General features: G+C 48.6%; 3 protein-coding genes across 5 annotated transcripts; all 3 read right to left on the reverse strand.

Annotated features, from left to right (window-relative positions):
* Positions 1–4,911: 4,911 nt before the first annotated feature.
* Positions 4,912–6,000, reverse strand: LOC107276630 (uncharacterized). Its single transcript, XM_015779872.3, has 3 exons — positions 5,739–6,000; positions 5,588–5,673; positions 4,912–5,486 (listed from the first exon to the last, which is right to left on the reverse strand). The coding sequence occupies exons 1-3, from the start codon at positions 5,881–5,883 to the stop codon at positions 5,358–5,360; spliced, it is 360 nt and encodes a 119-aa protein (XP_015635358.1). The 5' UTR covers positions 5,884–6,000; the 3' UTR covers positions 4,912–5,357.
* Positions 6,001–6,728: 728 nt separating this feature from the next.
* On the reverse strand, positions 6,729–17,827 carry LOC9266980 (uncharacterized). 3 transcript variants are annotated; one of them, XM_015780611.3, is made up of 9 exons: positions 16,573–17,037; positions 16,417–16,471; positions 15,135–15,368; positions 14,855–15,057; positions 14,301–14,742; positions 13,856–14,215; positions 13,597–13,775; positions 10,230–13,499; positions 6,729–9,514 (listed from the first exon to the last, which is right to left on the reverse strand). In XM_015780611.3, exons 3-9 carry the CDS (start codon positions 15,334–15,336, stop codon positions 6,926–6,928), a joined length of 7,245 nt encoding a protein of 2,414 aa, XP_015636097.1. In that variant the 5' UTR covers positions 15,337–15,368; positions 16,417–16,471; positions 16,573–17,037; the 3' UTR covers positions 6,729–6,925. The 3 variants fall into 3 exon arrangements, with proteins under 3 accessions (XP_015636097.1, XP_015636100.1, XP_015636099.1); XM_015780614.3 differs by lacking the exons at positions 16,417–16,471; positions 16,573–17,037 and adding an exon at positions 17,249–17,827; XM_015780613.3 differs by lacking the exon at positions 16,417–16,471.
* A 317-nt stretch (positions 17,828–18,144) lies between these two features.
* On the reverse strand, positions 18,145–19,530 carry LOC136356226 (uncharacterized). Its single transcript, XM_066309822.1, has 2 exons — positions 19,518–19,530; positions 18,145–18,647 (listed from the first exon to the last, which is right to left on the reverse strand). The coding sequence occupies exons 1-2, from the start codon at positions 19,528–19,530 to the stop codon at positions 18,145–18,147; spliced, it is 516 nt and encodes a 171-aa protein (XP_066165919.1).
* Between the last annotated feature and the right edge of the window lie 447 nt (positions 19,531–19,977).

Consider the following 19,977-nt stretch of genomic DNA (forward strand, 5'->3'; position numbering starts at 1 on the left):
GAGAACGAGCAAAACCTTCACGGAGAAAATCGAGGTCCAGTCGCGGGCGATGGTCTCGTATGCAGGCCAACACGTGCCCTCCGGCATATCGGCTCGATCGACGACACTCCTGCTTCAAGGCTTCGTCGATGCGCTTGCCGACGCCTTCAAGCTGAGCACAGGCCCCGTTCAGCCACGAGATATATCCGGCCGCCAACTCTTCGGGATCCCCACGGGGTACTCGGAGCTCTCTACAGACCTTGGCCATGGATGTGTAGCAACTCTTCAAGTACGAGTTGAACCACACCTCACGACCTCGGAGCGTTTCCACAGCTTGCTCCTTCTTTACTGCCAGCATTGTCCTCTCGAGTTCCGCTACTTCAAACTTCGTCTTCCAATATTGGATACGACGATCTTGCCCAGCAAGAGCACCCTCAAGATCTGTTCAATGTGGGAATAACTTAGTCAAGCTTCACTTCTCTTTCGAGAACACGGCCGATCTAGTCGGAGGAGCAAAAAAGGGACAAGGGGACCACTAACCTAAAGAAGTCGTCGCCGTCTCCGTCCTCGTAGCTAGGATCTAGTCTATATTGTCTAGCGACGCATGTGGTTCAAACGCGAGAGCCGGAATGATCGCCGGTGACTCAGGCTGCCCGCGCTGCTGGACATCCTCGTCATCAACATCTCTACAAGGGACAAAGAGTACTCAAGATCAAAATGCAAGAGAAAGCTAGGATAATGACTGCACGCACAAAGGCGGTTGAAATCTATTAAAGTTTTACACAGCATGTCTAAGGGATACAAGAGATCCTACTCTTCAAAACCTGGGAGAACAGATTCCCCCAGATCGTTGACTTCTTCCATCACCTCCTTACGCGTATCGCTAGCCGCCCCCTGATCCAAGATCTCGCGCAGATCGAGTTCAGGATGCGCCAGCCTCACACACGCAAGGACGTGGCACGCCCCGGTGTAGATCCCGTTGGACGTCTCCTCTCCGATCTTGACCGCATGCTTGGAGGGAATCTCCTCCATCGCCGCCGCCAGCTCCGCTAGAGAAGATGTCAGCAAGAAATCATCGAGATTCGCCGGGATGGTAGACTTAATGCCGCACTCCCCGACGAGCTGGTGCAGACCAGTGTAGGTGACCCGCAACGAGCCACGGATTTCCGACAAATTGTTCCCGAGCTCCGACATGCGGTGCTCGAGCCTCTGCCGTTGTCGCTCGTTGCCGGCCACCAATTCCCTCATCTTCTTGAGGTCTTCACGAGCTTCCGCCAGCTCATGTGCCAGCCGGTCGGCACGCTCGTTTGCCGACGCCGCTGCCGACCTCGCCTCGGAAATCTCGCGACCAATGCCGCGAGCACCAGCTTTGAGGAGACGCCCCATCTCGACCTGGAGCTCCTCCCAGGTGAGGACGGCAGCCGGTGGACCACGACCAGCCGCGGGATCGCTGGCTGGGCCGCTTGGTGTCACCTCGCGGCTCCCGGGCGCAAGCACGACATCCGTCGAGGCTACAGCGGGAGACGCGCCGGAAGTCCCTCTGGACTCGTCCTGCACTGCCTTCACCCGCGCCGCCCTATGAGACAGCCATGGCTCAGACAACGCTCGAACAAAATCGCGAAAACTTAAATTCATCCACTTACTTCTCGCCAAGTGTCACAAGTTGTTGTCGTCATGGAGGCGGGGGAGACGCGTCCGAGGCCTGGAGAACGGTTGATGCGAAGTAAGGCGAAATTGTTCTGGCTGTATGATCAGACAACAGGATAGCTTACCGAGGGGACAGATGCCTTGCGACGATGTCCGCTTACAGAGGAGAACTTCCTCTCCTTTGTGGGAACATTGCCACCACTTGTGGTAGCAGCAGCGCAGCAGCATCGGATGCCTCCTTGGCGACTTTCTCTTTCAGTGACGCCTCCACCTGATGGTCCACGAGCAGCCCGATGATGTCAGTCAGAGGAAGAGCCTACGCTTCATAAAGTCACAAAGCGATCTCGGAAGAAAAACGCGGAATGACTACTGAGTACACTTACATTGATGGCGGCATCGCGTTCGGCCGCCCCCTTTTCGCAAAGGGGAACGGGGACATCACTCGCCGTCGTCGGGCCACTGATCATCACCTAGCTGACACGACGTCCCATAGCTTCGCTGCTCAGACCTGTGAATCGAGAACCAAGTTTCGATGAGCCAGGAGGAACGCGCACACAAGCATATCGGGATAAATGCGAGAAAGATATCCCGAGGAGAAACCCGGGTCGCGTCCTCTGGTCCAGAATAGTCAAAGGCTGGGTGGGCCCGAGCCTGGAGCGGCTGGATCCGTCTACCAATGAAGTTAGCAGCGACTTCATACCCCGACAAACCTCGCACTCGGAGATCGACGACGACATCGATAAACAACTGAAGAGAAGGGGTCAAAGGGGGTTTTGCGGTCCAAGACAAAATCTTGTCTGGTTGTTCCTCAGGAACAACGAAGACAGGGTCCGAATCTTCTATCTGAAGATAGAACCACCTCGTCCGCCATTTGCTGCGAGAGGAGGGACACTGGAAGGGGATATAACGCGACTTCAGGCCATCCCGAAGTCGGAATCCAACGCATCCTGATACCCTGTTGGATTACATCCAACGCAACTCGTAGTAGAAGCGGAAGAGATCGAGAAAGGGCTCTACCCCAATGTAGGCCTCACAAAGATGTAAAAAAATACTAAGGAAGGCTATAGAATCGGGGTTCAGATGGAGCAAAGAAAGACCATAGAAGTTCAAAACCAAGAGAAGAAATTCGGAAGGTGGAGGGAGAAAACCGCAGAGAACGTAGTCCTCGATCGCAACCATGCGACCTAAGACGGGCTGGGGTTCAGTACCTCCTGCTTCCCTTTCCATGGTTCCACGACCAGGAAGGGCGCCGTCCTCCTGAAGCTTCTTCAGCGACGCGCTGGTGGAGGATGATTTGCCGAGATCCATCGCCGATCGGAGATCGCCGGAGAAAGGGTGGAGGTTGACGAGCTAGGGTTTCTTGTGGGAGCGGAGAAGACAAAGAACGCTTGCAGGCGGGATGTTCTCTTCACAATAGGCGGACTTCAAAATGGATCCCCAAAATTCCTTTAAATAGACGCACTACCGACGGTGCGAATTCCAAGGAAAGGAGAGAGATGGCCGCCGGAAATTTCTGGGTCCGTTACGCGCGGCAGTTTTTTGGACTTCAGTTTAAATTCACTCGTGACCGTTGGGCTTCACATGGTGTTCTCGACTACGTCCTGTCTCTACGGTCCTCACACCGGGAACGACAACAGCCTTAGACACGAGAAGTCGCGAATGGTTACACGAGTTCATTTAAGCAGAAGTCGGGGGCTACTGTCAGGGTTACGGGTTAGGTACACCCTCTACCCTTCGATATACGTCGCATATCGGTATGGCATACCCACGCGCATATGGATACTCTCTGCATACATTAAGGAAATCCTTCACGGAGTTTACGGATAGAAAGAGTTCTACTCGGACAAGACTGGGTCGTCAATGTATCGTGTAAGGTCTGATGTCTCCGAGTTCTACTGGGAAACCGCCTGATCTGCGATATAAAAGGGACCCCCCGGAGAGGACCTAAGGCATCGAATCTCAGAGCCAATACAACCCCCACAGCCTACGAAGTCGGAGCCTGCAGGAGCCAAATCGCCGAGGATCTAGTCGAACCAACTCGACTACGATCTCGTCGGATCCATCGAGTTCCATTGTTCCCTTTGTAACCTGTGTTTTCCATCATATAATCTCACATCAACTGGATTAGGGCTATTACCTATCAAGGGGCCTGAACCAGTATAATCTTCGTCTTTTGTCTGCTTGATGTCGTATTACGTAGACCCTTGTACCAGCGTACCCTAATACTCTCTATATCCGGTCTACGGGTATCACCCGTCGATAGAAATTAAATTGCATCGTTTTAATGGTTAGGGGGTTAAGATATCTGGTATTGTGGTTAAGAGATACGAATCAGATAGGACCTACATTTAAAGGAGTCAAACTGTACCTATTTCTGTACTAGTAGGAGTACTTGGTCGTTGTATGCTTCATTTATTTCCCCCATTTTTGGCTAAAAATACTTGAATTCTGCTCTGATCATTAAACATTTCTACTGCGTGTTTGTTTCCAACATGCTCTCTCAGTGATTTGTGTAAGCTGTACACCGTCAGCAAACGGTGAACTGCAATACGTCAACTACAATCATTTCAAGTAAATCACAAGAATGCGAGCTTTTGGATCCATTGCTGGAAATCAAACCAGGTAGTCGACATGAATTGCAATGTCATGGAACAGAAGGTAATTCATACTGTCATTGTGTCAACTAAATATAACGTTCTACATCAACTTCAGATGCTCTCTACCTTGATCATTGCAATATTGCAAATCGCAGTACATCAAAAGCTACGGATTACATAGTTTATAGATAAGTTGTTCTGAAAATCTTAATTTTGAAGGGAACCTGAAAATGGTTCTAACCACATACATAGATCAAACAACATAAGAAACGTACCCTCACACCTCACTGATACTCAGTTCACTCATAGCTAACACAAAATGCCCATTTTCTGAATTATATAAACACACAACCATATTCTCTTGTGCAGTGGAGTTGCATTATACGATTATGAAAGGTTGAACATGATAGTATTGTATGACTTGTTGCACCAAATTAAAAAGTGGAGTACAACAAGAAAGGCATTACAACAGGCAAGCATGCTTGCTACTCCAGCAAGTAGCAGCAACCAGGTAGAATTTCGAATCAAGTCTTGTGCACTTCTGAGCCGAGATATATGCACATTGGACCAAGCTGCTGCTCCAGGCCTCAAAAAGGGCCAGCACATATCAGAAGACTAGACATGAACTCTTTTCATTGCACACAACAGAACAAAGCTGCAGTTTTCATCCTTCCATGAACAGAAAAAGGAACAAAAAGTTTTGCTGCTTCTTTCCTCAACTTGAACAATCAATCATGCATCAACATACAGAATACTTGAACAGGAACAAGCTCCCTGTTCAAAACTCAAATCCATCACAATACAAGAAGAGAGAGTAAAGAGGAACTATCCGGAAGCATGCAAAGATTCCTTAGGAAGAAGAACTTAGGGAGAACTTATGAATCGTATTTTTTTTCCTTAGTTTGGTATGCAAAAAACAAAGATAATGGTGGTAAGCTAGCTGCCTAGTTCTTCAGACATACTACTGTGTTCCCTACAGCAAGAAATGAATCTGAATAAAATCCCCAAGTGCATCACAGATTCAGCAAAACGAATTGAAGAGCACAATCTTTCTTTCATAGACCATCGCGTCTCATGGGATTCTGGGTTCACGCCCGATTCGTTAACCCGGCGACGGCGACGGGGGATTCGCACTCACGGTGACTGCCGCCTGGGCCCCCGGCCGTGGTGGTGGATCGGGTCCGGCCCGGTGGGCACCTCCCTCTCCGACTCCGCGCCGAACCCCGTCGTCGTCGTCGTCGTGGTCACGTCCTCCTCCGCGCCCTGCAACCCCCCAAATCAAGAAACCCTACACCACCATGAGATCGATCGAACAGGGCAAGAAAGCCATGAAAAGAGCCACCTTTTTTTGAGCTCAGACCGACCTTGGTCACGTCCTGCTTCTCCCGCAACTCCTTCGCGGTGTACATGGTCGCCGTCGTCTCGGCCCGTTGCAATGCCGCCGCCGCCGCTACAAAAAGCCGCGTCGTCAAGAACTCACGTTACAAGAAAAGACCCCGCACTTTTTGAACCTACCTGGTTGTGACGACGATGCGGCGGCGGCGGCGGCGGCGGGCGGCGACATGGCCAGAAAGACGGCGACGGCGAGCACGGCGGCGACGAGGAGGCAGCAGCAGCAGAAGCAGCAGCACGGCTTGACGGCACAATGAGGATGAGCCATCCAGAGTCTAGCCGCGCGCCCGCGCCTCAATCGTGTACGCGCAGCAACGGGAAGACGCACAGGAAAAAAAGGTGAAGAAGACTAGTAGTAGAAGAGGCTTTTCTTTCCTTTTCTGCTCCTTCCAACCTTCGCAGGGGGGGGGGGGGGGGAGGTGCAGTACTGCAGTGCAGCGCAGGTGCCTCACGCCGTACGGTCTCGCGTACTCGAGTGTCGCGAAAGGGACACGTTGCCTCGGTGGTGGCGAGCGCTGATGCGGTGGGGCCCCGGTGCAGAGGGAGAGAGATGAGGGGGTGGGGCCCACGTGCAGTGGTTGTGGCTTGCTGGGCCTGGGATTCCATCCTTTGGCGGCGGCGCTGCCGGTTGCTGACGTCAGGGCCAGCTGGTGCAGGGGAAGGCTGGGTGTTGTTGAGGCTGTCAGAGTCGTTGCACGATACCGCTCCGTATTTACAGGTTTGCCATTGCCTGCCTCCTTTTTTTTCTCTCTTTGCTTTGGACGGTAGCAGGAGATCGGTTTAAAATTCATAATAGTATCCTCAACCTTTTCGCCAACAGTGTGGAAAGCTTTGTTTGGTTTGGAAACGATCACCAACATGGTCATGGACTCGAAACGATCCCCATATATCCCTTTTTCCGTATGGCAGACAAAGACATCACAAAATTTTGAAGTTTAAACAGGGAAAAAGACCATCACCGAGACAGCGACGCAGGTGCCGATCTTGCTTATATGCTGCTGCTGCTGCTAATGCTAATGCTAATGCTGTTCAGATATATATGCTGACCACGATGGTGGTCGATTTATTTGTTTCATTATATTCCGTATAATTCCATCTAACCCGTTACAAATATGCAGGCAAATTATACCGATCATTTATTTCTTCTTCCAACGGTCACTTATTGATCATAGGAGTACTACCATATTATGATCACCAAGATCCTAATTCGCGTACGTATATAAAACAAGTTCAAAGAAGTGAAAAAGAAGAGTAAAAGCAGCACAGCAACTGATCATGCATGCATGCATGCCTCCTCGTCATCGTCCTGCTTACATGCTGTGCTTCACCGTCTCCCCCTTCATGGCCAGCCCGAGCGCGGCGAGGCAGCCGCCGTCGTCCACCGTGACGCTGGGCATGGCCACGGCGCGGCTGCCGACGAACCCGTCCTCCCCGACGGACACGGCGCCGAACTTCACCTTCCCGGCCTCGCCCTCGTACACGTGGCCGAACAGCAGCGCGTCCCGCCCGACGGCGGCGCCGCGCTCCAGGCGCACCATCTCCGGGTTCAGCAGCGCGCCCATGGAGTCCACGTACACGCCGTCGCCGGGGGACACGGAGGCGCCCATCACCCGCATCCACGCCGCGAACGGCGCCGACCCGGGCGTCAGCTCGGCGAAGTACTCCGCCGTGGCGGCGCGCACGGCCTGCCAGACCGTGTCCAGGAACACGGCCGGCGACCAGATGTGCACCGTGTCGCCGTCGACCCTGCTGCCGACCAGCGCCCACTTCGCCGCCGCGCACGTGGCCATGGCGGCGACGCCCGACGCGGCCCAGAACGCCGGGAGGAGCCAGTAGAGCGGGAAGCGGGTGGCCGCGGCGACGGCGAGGAGGCCCCTGAGCGGGAGGAAGATGACGAGGCCCAGGACAGAGTACGGCACCAGCGTTTGCAGCAGCGGCTGGCACAGCGTGGCCCAGAGCGCCTGGTACCACGTCCTGGCCAGCGTCACCTTCGTGGCGTCGCCGGCGTTAGACCTTGTGGGTGTCGCGGCGGCAGCGACCGGGCATCCTGACAGGTCGATCTTGGTGTCCGACTGCTCCAGGAAAGCTCGCCACGACGCGGGCAGCGGCTCGCCGTTCCGCAGGCGCTGGCATATCTCGTAGACCAGCGAGCGGCCGTGGTCGATGGACGCGCTCTGCGCGCACGACGTCGCCGGGATGACGTCCACCTCGGGGCACCGGAGGAACGGGTTGAACTCGAGCTTCTCCGTCTCCTCCGTCGGGAGGTTGCGGCCGATGCTGACCTCGCCGACGTCGATGTAAGGGAACTCGGCCTCGTCCCACGGCCGGGTGCAGTCGAGGGCGACGTCGCGGGCGGCGGCGTCGGTGGGCACCTCCCTGAGCTGCAGCTGGAACACGTAGCGCACCCCGTCCGGTGAGCCCACTCTCCGGCGGAAGTCGTCGGCGAGGAAGAGCAGAGGGCGCGTGTCATCCTCGTCCCTGGGGATCGCGCCGGTCTCCGGCGGCAGGATGCCCCTCGGCACCACCTTGCCGGAGTCCTCGGGGACGTCTGGATCAGCAGGACGGAGCTTGAACTTGGCGTACATCTCCCTGCCGTCGTCGAACCGCAGCAGCCGGCATATGTTGGAGTAGTAGTGGAGCACGGTGTACGAGTCGGTGCTCCGGAGAGAGCCCCAGACGGCGTCGCGGATGTGCGGCGAGCGCTTGACCTGCTCCTCCCTCGCCGGCAGGCCGCAGACCAGCCAGGTGGCGAAGTCGGCGATGGTGCGCGCGTAGAACGCCTTGCCGCTCTTGAGTGTGAGGTCGAGGAGAGGCGCCTCGCCGTCGTTGTCCGAGAGGATCCGCACCGCGGCGCCGCGGGCGTCGAGCCTCGCGTCGTCGTCGGCGCTCAGGCTGTTGCTGTGGCGGACGATCACCGGGAAGGACTTGCCGGAGGCGAAGATCTTGTGCCGGGGAAACGACGGTATCTCCTCGTACATCCTCAGGACGCCGCGGCCGCTCACGCCGATGCGGTGGAAGTACCTCGACTTGACGTTCATGGTGGTGATGGCCAAGTTCGCCGCGAGGTTGCCAACAATCTTCTTGTATGCCTGATCCATCTCTTCGATCCGTTCATCCTCGTCAAGCAAGGTGTTCTTCACCATGGCCGGAGACTGTGACCCGACGTAGACGCCGCCACGCCGGAGAACAGCGTTCTCCGGCGCGACGGAGAGCGCGCCGAGGATGACATTCTCCTGGAGGACACAGCCAGGGAGGAGCAAGCTGCCACTGCCAACCACGGTGTTCTCCTGGACCTTAATCTCTGCACTGGTGAATCCCCCCTTGGAGTAGAACCCTGGAACAATATTGCAGAAGTCACCTAGATGGACGCCATCACCGACGCTGATCAGCTCAGGATTCGCCACCGGATTGATGGCTCGGATAGAGCAATGCCTGCCAATCTTTGCTCCGAGAAGCCTCAGGTACACGCAGAAGGCTTCTGTTCCAGATAGCATCTTGGCAAACCTGACATGAGCAGAGATGGTTATGCGCCGGTGGATCAAACTCGCAATGCCATTCTGCTTGGTTCCAGGCTTTGCAGCAAGGGCTCTGCTGGTTATACTGGTGAGAATACTGAGGATGACACCATAGCTCAGGTCGGCGAAGGCAGTGAAGAGAGCAAATGACAGTGCACTTGTGGGTGTCTCCTGGACAATAACAGCATAGGCAGTGATGGCAGCTGGTAACCAGTGGAACGCACCAGCAATGCATGCAAAGGAGAAATGCAGAGGCGAAGCCGCTTTGCCGGACAAGTGAGTGTATAGTGTGTAGACGATTGCACCGGACAGAGCACCCAGGATGCCAACTGCGTAGATGCTAACGAGGTGTTCAAGTATCATGTTTGCTTTGGCTGCTTCTTTCTGCAAAGAAAAAATACTCGGTTTGTATTCGAATAACATTATATAAATATGGCCATGAACAAACATGTTCTGCAGAAGCAATCGAGAACTTTGAAGGCAGTTAGATATATACCCCACTGTCGAATGAAAATGCACACACGCAGACACTATGCACCATGCAGAAAAGAGTTTGGGCTAGTTTGGTTTGAAGCCATTTTTTTGTCTTACCAAAATACTGGAAGTGCCAAAACATTGGTAAATTTCGGCACTACCAAATTTGTTAAGAGTAGAATTTGCACTAGTGTGGGAAAAATTTGGTATCGGACCAAATATCTATACAATACTATTGAAGTTGCCAAAAGATTGACTTCAATCCAAACAAACCCTTCATCTTGTTTAATTTATATGATTTTTCTGCTTGACCACTTGTACATAAATGATTTGCTTATGGTTCCCTGATAAAATATATGTCCCTTCCTGAATCTCAAAAAATATTTTCACTAAATGTAAAAAGGTAGGGAAGTTCTTTGGTGGCAGCTTCATCCATGTTAAAGACCACAAGGAAATTCAAATGGCCTATGGTGTAATTATAAGTCTGTAGCTTACTATATTCAATGTCTAGAAATAATCAACTATACGTTTCTGGTCAGGAAGGAACAAACTATCGTTGTATACCATAACAAATCATAGTTTTATTACACCGAAGTAGATTATGAAGTCTACATACTTTAGTTACCTTTATGCTTACAGAAGTTCTGCTAGTCCGACGTGTTGATTTCCCAGCCCCAGTCTTCTGCAATGGTGGAACAACAGCTCCATCTTCCACAACAGTTCCCTTCTGAAGCACCGCATAAGGACCAATCGAAGCCTCACAGCCAATCCAGATAGGCCTAAAACTCAGCACTTCATTACAGACTTCATGGCCCTGAACAAGAGCGCCTTCTGCAAGAACTGCACCATCTGCAACCGTCAACAGGGATGGATCGGTTATGTCTACTGTGTCGATGACAACAGATGAACCAATCCGAGCTCCTTGCATCTTGAACCAATAATTTAAGAAAATTGTGCCCTTTAGATGCACAGCTAGCATCTTTGCAGCTAATGCTTGTGCTTTGTTTAGTGCCCACCATTTCACAAAGTCAACTGACCATATTGAAACATCAGGGATCAGAACATAATTTGGCTGTAGGAAGGACTTCCCCAAGATAGACAGTGATAAAGAAGTGAGCGAGATATAAAAGATCCACACAATAGGTGCCATAACCAAAGAACTAAGATAGCTCAGCAATGGTGATCTGACCAGACTGACTGTAGAGAAAATGCTCATGTATGTCGAACTAGCAAGATATGCTGGGAGTAGCAGCACAAAACAGACATAAGTAAGAGCCAGCAGTTGCAGGATGCCCGTACCCAAAACACTGAATTCTGGACTAATGGCATCCATGGGATCCACTTGAGTCTCATCCTCAATATAGCAAGATGCACCAGGTGCCAACTGTGACTGTGACTTATGCGCCAAATTCTCCAAGAAGGTAGCTAGCTCAGAAATGCAACCAGCTGTAAATATGTCAATGGCTCCAACAGGTACACCGAGAAAATCGGAGAGTTTCTGTGCTGCTTGGACCACCGCAATTGAATCAAAACCATATGAAGGTAGGCTATCCATCGGAGAAATTTTATCCTTTGGAATCCCTGTTTGATCTGATACAATCTTTGTCAGAAACTCGATAATCACCTTGGAGTTTTTCACTTTGCTTTTGGGCCAAGGTGCCAACTGTGTTTGTGACTTATGCACCAAATTCTCCAAGAAGCTTGCAAGCTCCGAAATGCAGCTTGCTGTAAAGATGTCAATGGCCCCAACAGGAACACCAAGAAAATCTGAGAGCTTCTGGGCTGCTCGTACCACTGCAATAGAATCAAAACCATACGAAGGTAGACTGTCAGTTAGAGAAATTTTATCCTTTGAAATGCCAGTGTGCTCTGACACTATTTGTGTCAGAAACTCAGTTATTTCATTGGAGTTTTTAACTTGGCTTTTGGGCCAATGGCTAATGGTGAGGTCAACAGTTTGCCTCAAGAGGGACCTCTTTGACTCCATGCCAGTTCCTGTTGTCAGAGACCGAAAAAGACCCTTTTTCTTAGATACATGGTTGCCCTTAGCCAAACTAAGAGTATTGTCAACAAACTGCCTCATGCATTCAAATCTTCGTATCTTCCCAGATGTTGTCTTGCATATGGTTCTAGGCTTGATAAGCTTCACAGATGCAACAGCTACACCATGCTCCTCCACCACACGTGCTTTGATGTTGTTAACAACCTCTTTAGAGACTGCCTTACCCTCTCTAACCTCTGCAATCACAACAAGTCCAACCTGATCAGAAGAATCTGGAATTGAGATGCCTTTCTGAGCCAGAACTTCCTCTGGGATACCGACCACAGCACAACAGCCTGGTCGGAGGACCTCAGAAGAACTTTCCACAGTCTTCTCTACATCCGCAGAATAAATATTTCTACCAGCGACAATGATGAGATCTTTGATCCTTCCTGTAATAAAAAGGTTACCATCGATGGTCCGTCCCAAATCACCGGTTCTTGTGAACTTCTTGTTGGGGTGGTTCTTAAGCTGATTGAAAAAAGTTCTCTGGCTCATTTCCGAATTGCCCCAATAACCTACTCCAGAACTAGGACTGCTAATCCATATCTCACCTTCAACACCATCTTCTTGGTGCTCAGTTAGAGAGTCAGGATCAACAATTCTGATGAGAGTGTCTGTATCATCTTGCTCAACATACCCACAACATACTCTTCCTTGCCAGTCTATGAAAACTGGCTTGCATTCACCGAAGGCACAGGTAACATAGACACAGTTCTCAGCCAGACCATATCCAGGTGCGAGGACACCTTCAGAAAGGCCAAAAGGTTGAGTTAACTCTATGAACCTTCTGACAGTTTTTTGCCTTACTGGCTCTGCCGCAATCATGAGGAAGACCATTGATGAGAGGTCATATACTTTGTTCTTCTCAGCCTCAAGCCTTCTTATCACGAGTTCAAATGCAAAATTTGGACCTGCACTATGGGTTCCATGGTAGTCATTGATCGTTTGCAACCACAGAAGGGGGTTTCTGATAAATATCATTGGTGAAAATAGAACAGAAGTTCCTCCACTTACAAGAGCAGTGAAAAGACCTCCTATAAGACCCATGTCATGATACTGTGGAAGCCAACTGACAAGGACAGTTTTTGAAGTACTTCTATAACGCTTTTTCATAGTCTTCACGTTGTGGATAAGTCCTTCATGAGTTATCATCACCCCCTTGGCATCACCAGTGGAACCTGAAGTGAACTGTAGAAAGCACAAGTCACTTGGCTGGGGTTTGGTAAATAAAACAGTGTCTGAGTTGAAGCTGTCTGAGCTTCGCCGGTAGTTCTTTATCCATGAGTCGGTATGAATCCATGGGATGTCAGGCCACTGTGCTGAGCATTTCTGAACTCTCTTTGCTAAAGTGACAATGTTCTTGATATAACCTGCTCGTACAGCAGCATGGTACGAAGAGGTGGATAGAATAGCCACAGCATTGCACATCTTAGAGATGTTCTCGACTTTAAGAAGAGCTTGTCCACCACTTTGCATTGGATCAGGGGGCAATACAGGGACTGGTATAACTCCTGCTCTAATACACCCAAAGAATGCATCAATAAACTCCAAACCAGGGAGGTGAATAAGCAGAACTCTATCACCAGGCTTGATAACAGGTTTTGTGCTTGTTAAAAGTTTTTGTGCAATGTAAGATGCATTCCCATGAAGCTCCTGGTAGGTTCTTCGATTCATGAGCTTTCCTTCTTCATTGATCCAAGTATAGATAACATTCTTCTCAGTGACTTTATGAGTTCCCCAGTATTGCAAATATCCATCAAGGGAGGGAAGGTCAGGAAATTCAACACCTTCAAGCTCACCAAGATCTCTAGGAGGTGATGGATTTCTATTATGGGACAAAGGGAATAATCTCTGCAAGTATGGAAAAATATATGCACAATTTCTCTAAGAAATTTGATGAAGGTGGAATTAATAATTGAGATATATTACGCCATTATTTCTTGCTCACCTTGACATAAGGAGTCAGTTCTCCCTCACCATCAATGGCAAAGTGCTTACAAACAGCCATGATGGAGTACGAAGCGTTTCTTTCGGTAAGCTCAAATGCTAGCAAACCTCCAACATAGTAAGTGTTCTGAAAACCTTGTAACTGGGACTCCAACCTCTCATAGAATCCATCTTTCATGTCTGCAATGCAGGAAATTACCAATGTTATCACGAGAAAAAAGAAGACCTTGCAACAGGAGAAATATTATTAACATATATACCTTTACTGCTGACATGAGGGAAATACTTGAACCGCCGTTGCAAAATTACTTTCTGAACATTGCCTCCCATAGAACTCACGACATCAGTCACACATTTAGCCACAAATGAACCCTTGATGTCTGCTGAATTTCCATAAGACCAAAACAAGAAAATGTTTGTGTCAGCAAAGAATCTTTGCATTGCCACAGGGTGTCCTATTGTTGTTGGATCCTCCATGAATTCTCCAAAGTAGTAAAATCCCTTTGGTATGTGCTCGAATCCATTGATCTTAACAACAGTAGTATAGTAGTCGATAGTCTGTACTTTACTGAATAGTTCTCTTTCAAGATTGTTTAGTTCCACCACTTCACTTTCTCCATCTGAACAAAAGATCATACATACTAATAAGGCAACTGAAATACTATAGCTTCAATGCCAGCCAAACTGAATTTAAAATATGCTCACCAGTAAGACTAGAGGATCGATATGTTTTGCTGTTCTTGAAAGCAACAGCACCTGATAGTATAATTTTGTCGAACTCCAAAACTTGTTTTTCACCATTGTTGTTCTTGATGGTTACATTTGCACCACAACTGTTGCGCTTGACATTCAGAACTTGCGTGTCACAAAAAACTTCAAATGGTAATGATTTACTTAATCTCTCCCACATGCTCATGTAACCATGCTTGAAACGCCGGATTTTACCAGCCATAGAGGTTCTAGTAAACTCCTGAATGAAAGCATAGGGCATGTCTTGAACAAAACCATAGCCCGAAGCGGTGTAACCATATGCTACAGATTTTGGCATTGAATTTATTCCATTTTGCTTCAAAAATTCATGGGTCGGGTCGGATGCCAATCCACTGAGAGCATGAAGTCCAGCTCGGCCTGACTTATTTGCTTCATCCTGTAAGAATTATTGAATAACACGCATGCAAGAAATAGAGAGAATATTATAAATAATTAGATGCTTATTATCCAGTTACCTCAAATTTAAATTTTATTCTAGAACAACTCACCTGTAATTTTAGCGTCAGAGATACCATGGATACATAGTCCTCAGCTACTTCAAGATCTCGAATATTTCCTGTTTGGCTGTCAATCAGGGAGAGTTTGTGTGTATCCATCTCTTCGAAATCAGACCCTAGTTCCTCTGCAAGGTGAGTTATAACAGGGGCACTGTTTGCTGCTATAACTTGTCCTCCCAAATCATATATTCGTCCTACATACGAATGTTGCTGATAACTAAAAGTGTGCACAAAATGATGACTGTATAATTTTGCTGAGTAGTTTCCTCACCTTCAATGTCAATGGACTCACACATCCCTGAAACAGTATGGCATTTCTCAAACAAAGTTACATTGCGGTAACCTAGCTTAGCTAGTGCATAGGCTGCTGATAAGCCACTTGGTCCTGCTCCCACTATGCCAATTCTAGTATCAACTGGTAAACTTGGATGCAACTTAGAAAATTGATCATCTATTGATCTCTTTGGGTCCATTTCTGACGAATTGTTGTCCTTGATAAATCAACCTGTGAAATTTATATAGAAAGCTGTCATTAGTACTTCTGCAACAGAAGTTACACTACTCATTAAAAGTAAATGGGCTAGGCATGCATGTTGACTTGCATTCCTCTTAATAAATTAGAACTTGGTAATCGAACACTATAACCTCAGGATGTCAGCCCCATTATTGTAGTTAACGCAGCAACTAGCCCATAGAAAATTACAGAATTTCTTCCTCACTTGAATTGTGACAAATGTCTATAATATGACAAGTAGGATGAACATTCATATTTGAAATAATAGCTTATTAACCAACAAGGAATGACCAGGTAACTATCATGGAGTGGTCGCAAGTTGCAATTTCATTATATGGACACCAATAACCAACCCGTACCATCAAAACAAAATCAAGGTCTATAATGTACTAGCTCATCAAAAGGAAGCAATTACGCAGGCATGTATAAACAGTCTAGTCACTATAAAAGAAGCTGGGAAAATATTTTTCCCCAATAATAGCTATCTGAAAAGAAGTTTGATGGGCAGGTTAATTGGATATGCACGGAAAGCAAATATTAAGGTGCAAAAATTTGTACTAGTTCAACATGACAAAACAACCACGCTATGTTGGGTGCCATTCATGGTAAGCCGAAAAAGTAGCAGAATTTCCGCTTATTTGACATGTGCCAGTACCGAACGAACCGAAGCATAAACATGATAATGTTCTGATTGATAAACCTAAGCGATAATCTCGCGATTTCAGCAAATTATAAGAGAAGAAGAAGTTCAATACTAGCGCAAATGGACCCCGGGTACTATCAGCAGATAATAAGTAGTACATTGATCAAATCATCCAAGATAGATAGACAACCAAGAAAGAGCTCGAGCAAGCAGAGGAGCATTACATCCCACCATCACATTACTATGGCATGCATACTGACATTGCAGTTGCACTGCACCAACCAAGAACGCTCCGCGACCCATAGAAGCAGAATGATAAAAAGGGGACAAAAAAGAGAGCTCATATTCACTGAATAGAACAAACAGAGTTAGCCAAAAAAAAAAAATGGCGCTCACCTCAGATCATCATCACATCTCTACTTCAGTTAAACGACACGCCACAAACTCCCAGCTAACAGAGAAGCGGCACAATGCCGAAGCAAATCAGGCATATCATCAAGTACTACGGTTCATCGGTTCATCACGCAGCGAGTGGGGAAGGGGAATCCATACCTCCGATCCGAGCGTGGGCAGCGGCGCGCTGGCGCCAAGTGGCAGCTTCCCACCTCCACCTCCACCTCCACCTCTCCAGTCTCCACTCCCGGTTGAGGCCGTGGCGTTGGAGCGGTGACCTCAGCGGGCTACGGTATATATATACGAGGCCGCCCCCAGATTCCCCCCCGCGGCGGCCAAGGGCGTCGCGACAAAAGCTGTGCCGCGACGGCGACGTCGCGCGCCGCTCCTCCATTGTTACCGCCTAGGCGATGGGCGCGCATATTCTTCGTAAGCCACGGGATTTACCGGGCGGTCGAGGGGTTGTGCCGTTGTGGTCTCCGCCGGCCGGCCTCCGCGCCCGTGGGTTTTGGCCTTTTGGGTCGACTTGGGGAAAGGTCACGGTAGTTTTTGGAAAATATACTGCTCCCTCCGTTACAAATTACTCCAAAAAGGAGTATATTTTTGGGTCGATCTTATTCTGTTTCCTCCGTGAGTATAACATATATATTTTTTTAGCCCTCACTTTTATTTTTAATATTGATTTTATCCCTACTTTTTAGGTTTTTCGTTTTTTCCTCTTTTTTTTAACCAAAAGAGGAGTTTACCTCTGATTTGGATGAAAGTTAGTGGGACGGGTTTATGGCAGTAAAAAAAATAGAGAAATAAAGGAAAAAAATTCGAATTTGTGTTTTACCTCTTTACCACTAGGAAATATCTAACACTTTCCTTTTTCTTTTCTCGCCCACAAATCAACTTTTCCAGGCGGCGGCGACGGCGGCAGCGAGCGGGCTAGGGCGCAGCTCTTCCCGCCGGCGAGCAGAACAGGCGTAGGCGGCGGCGAGCGGCGGCCAAGCTGTGATACATCAATAGCAAACAATAAGAAAACCAAAAAAAAGGGGAGCAGCGTCTGTCGCGCCGAAGAAGTCGCATCAAGTTCGCCGGCCCGCTGCCCGCCTGCCATGCCCACACAAGGCCGTGTCGCCGTTCCATGGCAACACTATGCTTCCCCACGGCCGCGCCGACACCGTCCCGATGAGCCCCGTCGCCCACAAATGGCAGACGAAGACATCGGGAAAGGAGGAGGAAAAGAAGAAAAGAGAACAAGGGGAGGGGCGGCGAGCAGCACCGATGGCCGGGCCGCTTGTCGTACGCCGCCGTCTGTCCACAGTGGCCCCGCGCCTCGGCGCCTGCATCACGACAACCTGGACGCTGTAGCCACCGTTGCACCGCCTTACGGCCTGCCGATGGCAGGTAGCACTGTTTGGTGACACTACTATGCAAATGATTTTCCTGAACAGGGACCCTTTTGAATTGCGTGCGGACGGTAACTCGGTCCGCACGGAAAAATCGGCTCATTTTCCCATGCGGTCCATTTAAGAGGACCGTACGGAAAAATCGCGGTCCTCTTTAGTGAACCGCACGTAAAAATGAGTTTATTTCCGCAGGCGAACGTCTTAACTGAAACACACCTTTCAAAATGCTATTCCCTCCCATACACTTCAAAATTTTCACCTACTCTCTCTACCTTTCTCCTTTTAATATTCACTCCTCTCTCTCTCTGAGCGAAACACTTCTCTCTCTCTTTGCCTTTCAACTCTCCTCTCCTTTGCTTTCTCTAAGCGCGTAGGCGGGAGGCGCCCGCTCGCCGCCGCCGCTGCCGATGAGGCGGCGGCCGGGCTGCTGGCGACCGAGGCGCAAGAGGCTGGTGCGGCTGCTGCCGGAGGCATCGCGGTGGCCGCCGTCGATGACGATGCCAATGAGGAGACGGCTGCCGGGAGCGGCGCCGTCACCGTGCGCCGACGAGGAGGCGCCCGTCGCGGCTGCTGGCGGAGGTAGCGCGGTGGCCACCACCGACATCGAGGAGGAGGAGGCAGCAGCCGTGAGCGGCGCCGCCGCCGACGACGACGACGAGGAGGCGGCCGGGAACAGCGCCACCCTCCCCACATCATGCGGCCGCCGCCGACGTCGGCGGCGGCGGCCAGGAGCGGCGCCGCCCTCCCCACGCAAGGATCCGGCGGTGGCGGCTGCCCTTCGCCCGGATCTGGCGGCGGCGACAGTCCCCCGCCTGGATCCGGCGGCGGGGAGCAGCAGATCTAGGGTTAGGGTTTGGGTAATTTGTGAATTTTATTTTTTTCGGTTTTTTATTTTTCCGTGTGGGCGATATAAGCATGGAAAAAAAATCCAATTTTCACGTGCGGGGGCGTCACCTGCATGCAAAAATCATTCATCTGCACGCGAAATTTTTTTTGACCGCACGGAAAAACCCTTTTCCGTAGCAGGAAAGAAGAAGAAAGGAAAGAGATGGTAGAGGGTAAAAATGTCCTTTTACGTAGTAGTTAACACCGTTAACTTCTCCATCTAAAACATGGGCAAAAAGTTTGTTTGGTTAAAAAAAGTGAGGGCAAAAACAAAAACTCTAAAAAGTAGGGGTGAAATCAATATTGGAGATGAAAGTGAGAGTAGAAACGATCTTCAATAATATACTTTAATCATTAATTTATTATATGCTATATTCCCAACAAATATAAAATTAGCATCACATAAAATATTTTAAAATATGAATCTAGTGATATAATATGTATAATATTTAGCATATATATGATTAGTAAAATTATTAGTTAAAAGTTACTGAGTTTGATTTTACTTAAAAATATGACGCCCTATAATTTATGATGGAGGGAGTACTTATTTTTTATACTTTTGGAAGATCTTAGGCTTGGTCGCCCAATGAGAGAAGAAAAACCATTTGCTGACACTCGCATGCAAGCAAGATTGCATCTGATTAGTTTTTTTTCTTCTTCCTTTCTCCTTACTTTAAATTTTTTTCTCCTGTAATTAAACATTTACAACAAGTTAACACATATTTATATCATGCTGAAAGAAAAAAACATGTGTTTGAAATCATTAAAACTCAATGTTTCAATGCGTGTCTTTACTGTGTTTCACAAAATTCATACAATTACCTGCTTCTATCATCTCTTCGCTTCATCCATGCATGCATTTAGACATCTTCGAAATGATATTTCTCATAAATTATTTATCTGATCATACCGTTGTGTTAATTATAACTAAATCTTTATAATAGGATATCACATGATTATATTCTGATAAGACAAAACATATGTTTCCGTCCGATAACACTCAATGTTTTATATGCGATAGCATTATGTTTCAACGTGTATCTTTGTTGTGTTTCACATAATTTTTAAATGTTTCATTAGCTGATTTTTTTCACCATGTATAACTTAATGTTTCACCGGTGATCAACTGAAACATTTTCCATCCGATTTTTTTTACAAAATCGAGCGTCCGATTTGAAGTTTCCTCCGTAGTTTTTCATCTTCTTCTACATCCTGTTCTTTCTTAGGTGGTGTTATTTTCTAATTAAAGATATATATTTTTCTCGATTTCCGTTAGCACGTT

The sequence above is a fragment of the Oryza sativa genome, chromosome 4 (assembly GCF_034140825.1).
Source record: "Oryza sativa Japonica Group chromosome 4, ASM3414082v1".
NCBI lineage: Eukaryota > Viridiplantae > Streptophyta > Magnoliopsida > Poales > Poaceae > Oryza > Oryza sativa.

What these genes read in the sequence shown, in the direction of transcription:
- LOC107276630 (XM_015779872.3), bottom strand. Translation starts at nt 5,883, where the DNA reads ATGGCTCATCCTCATTGTGCCGTCAAGCCGTGCTGCTGCTTCTGCTGC. An exon ending in CGCATCGTCGTCACAACCAG is followed by an intron (nt 5,674 to 5,738) that starts GTAGGTTCAAAA and finishes GGCTTTTTGTAG; the next exon opens with CGGCGGCGGCGGCATTGCAA. An exon ending in AGAAGCAGGACGTGACCAAG is followed by an intron (nt 5,487 to 5,587) that starts GTCGGTCTGAGC and finishes GGGGGGTTGCAG; the next exon opens with GGCGCGGAGGAGGACGTGAC.
- LOC9266980 (XM_015780614.3), bottom strand. Translation starts at nt 15,336, where the DNA reads ATGGACCCAAAGAGATCAATAGATGATCAATTTTCTAAGTTGCATCCA. An exon ending in TCGATCCTCTAGTCTTACTG is followed by an intron (nt 14,216 to 14,300) that starts GTGAGCATATTT and finishes TCTTTTGTTCAG; the next exon opens with ATGGAGAAAGTGAAGTGGTG. An exon ending in CCCTCATGTCAGCAGTAAAG is followed by an intron (nt 13,776 to 13,855) that starts GTATATATGTTA and finishes CCTGCATTGCAG; the next exon opens with ACATGAAAGATGGATTCTAT.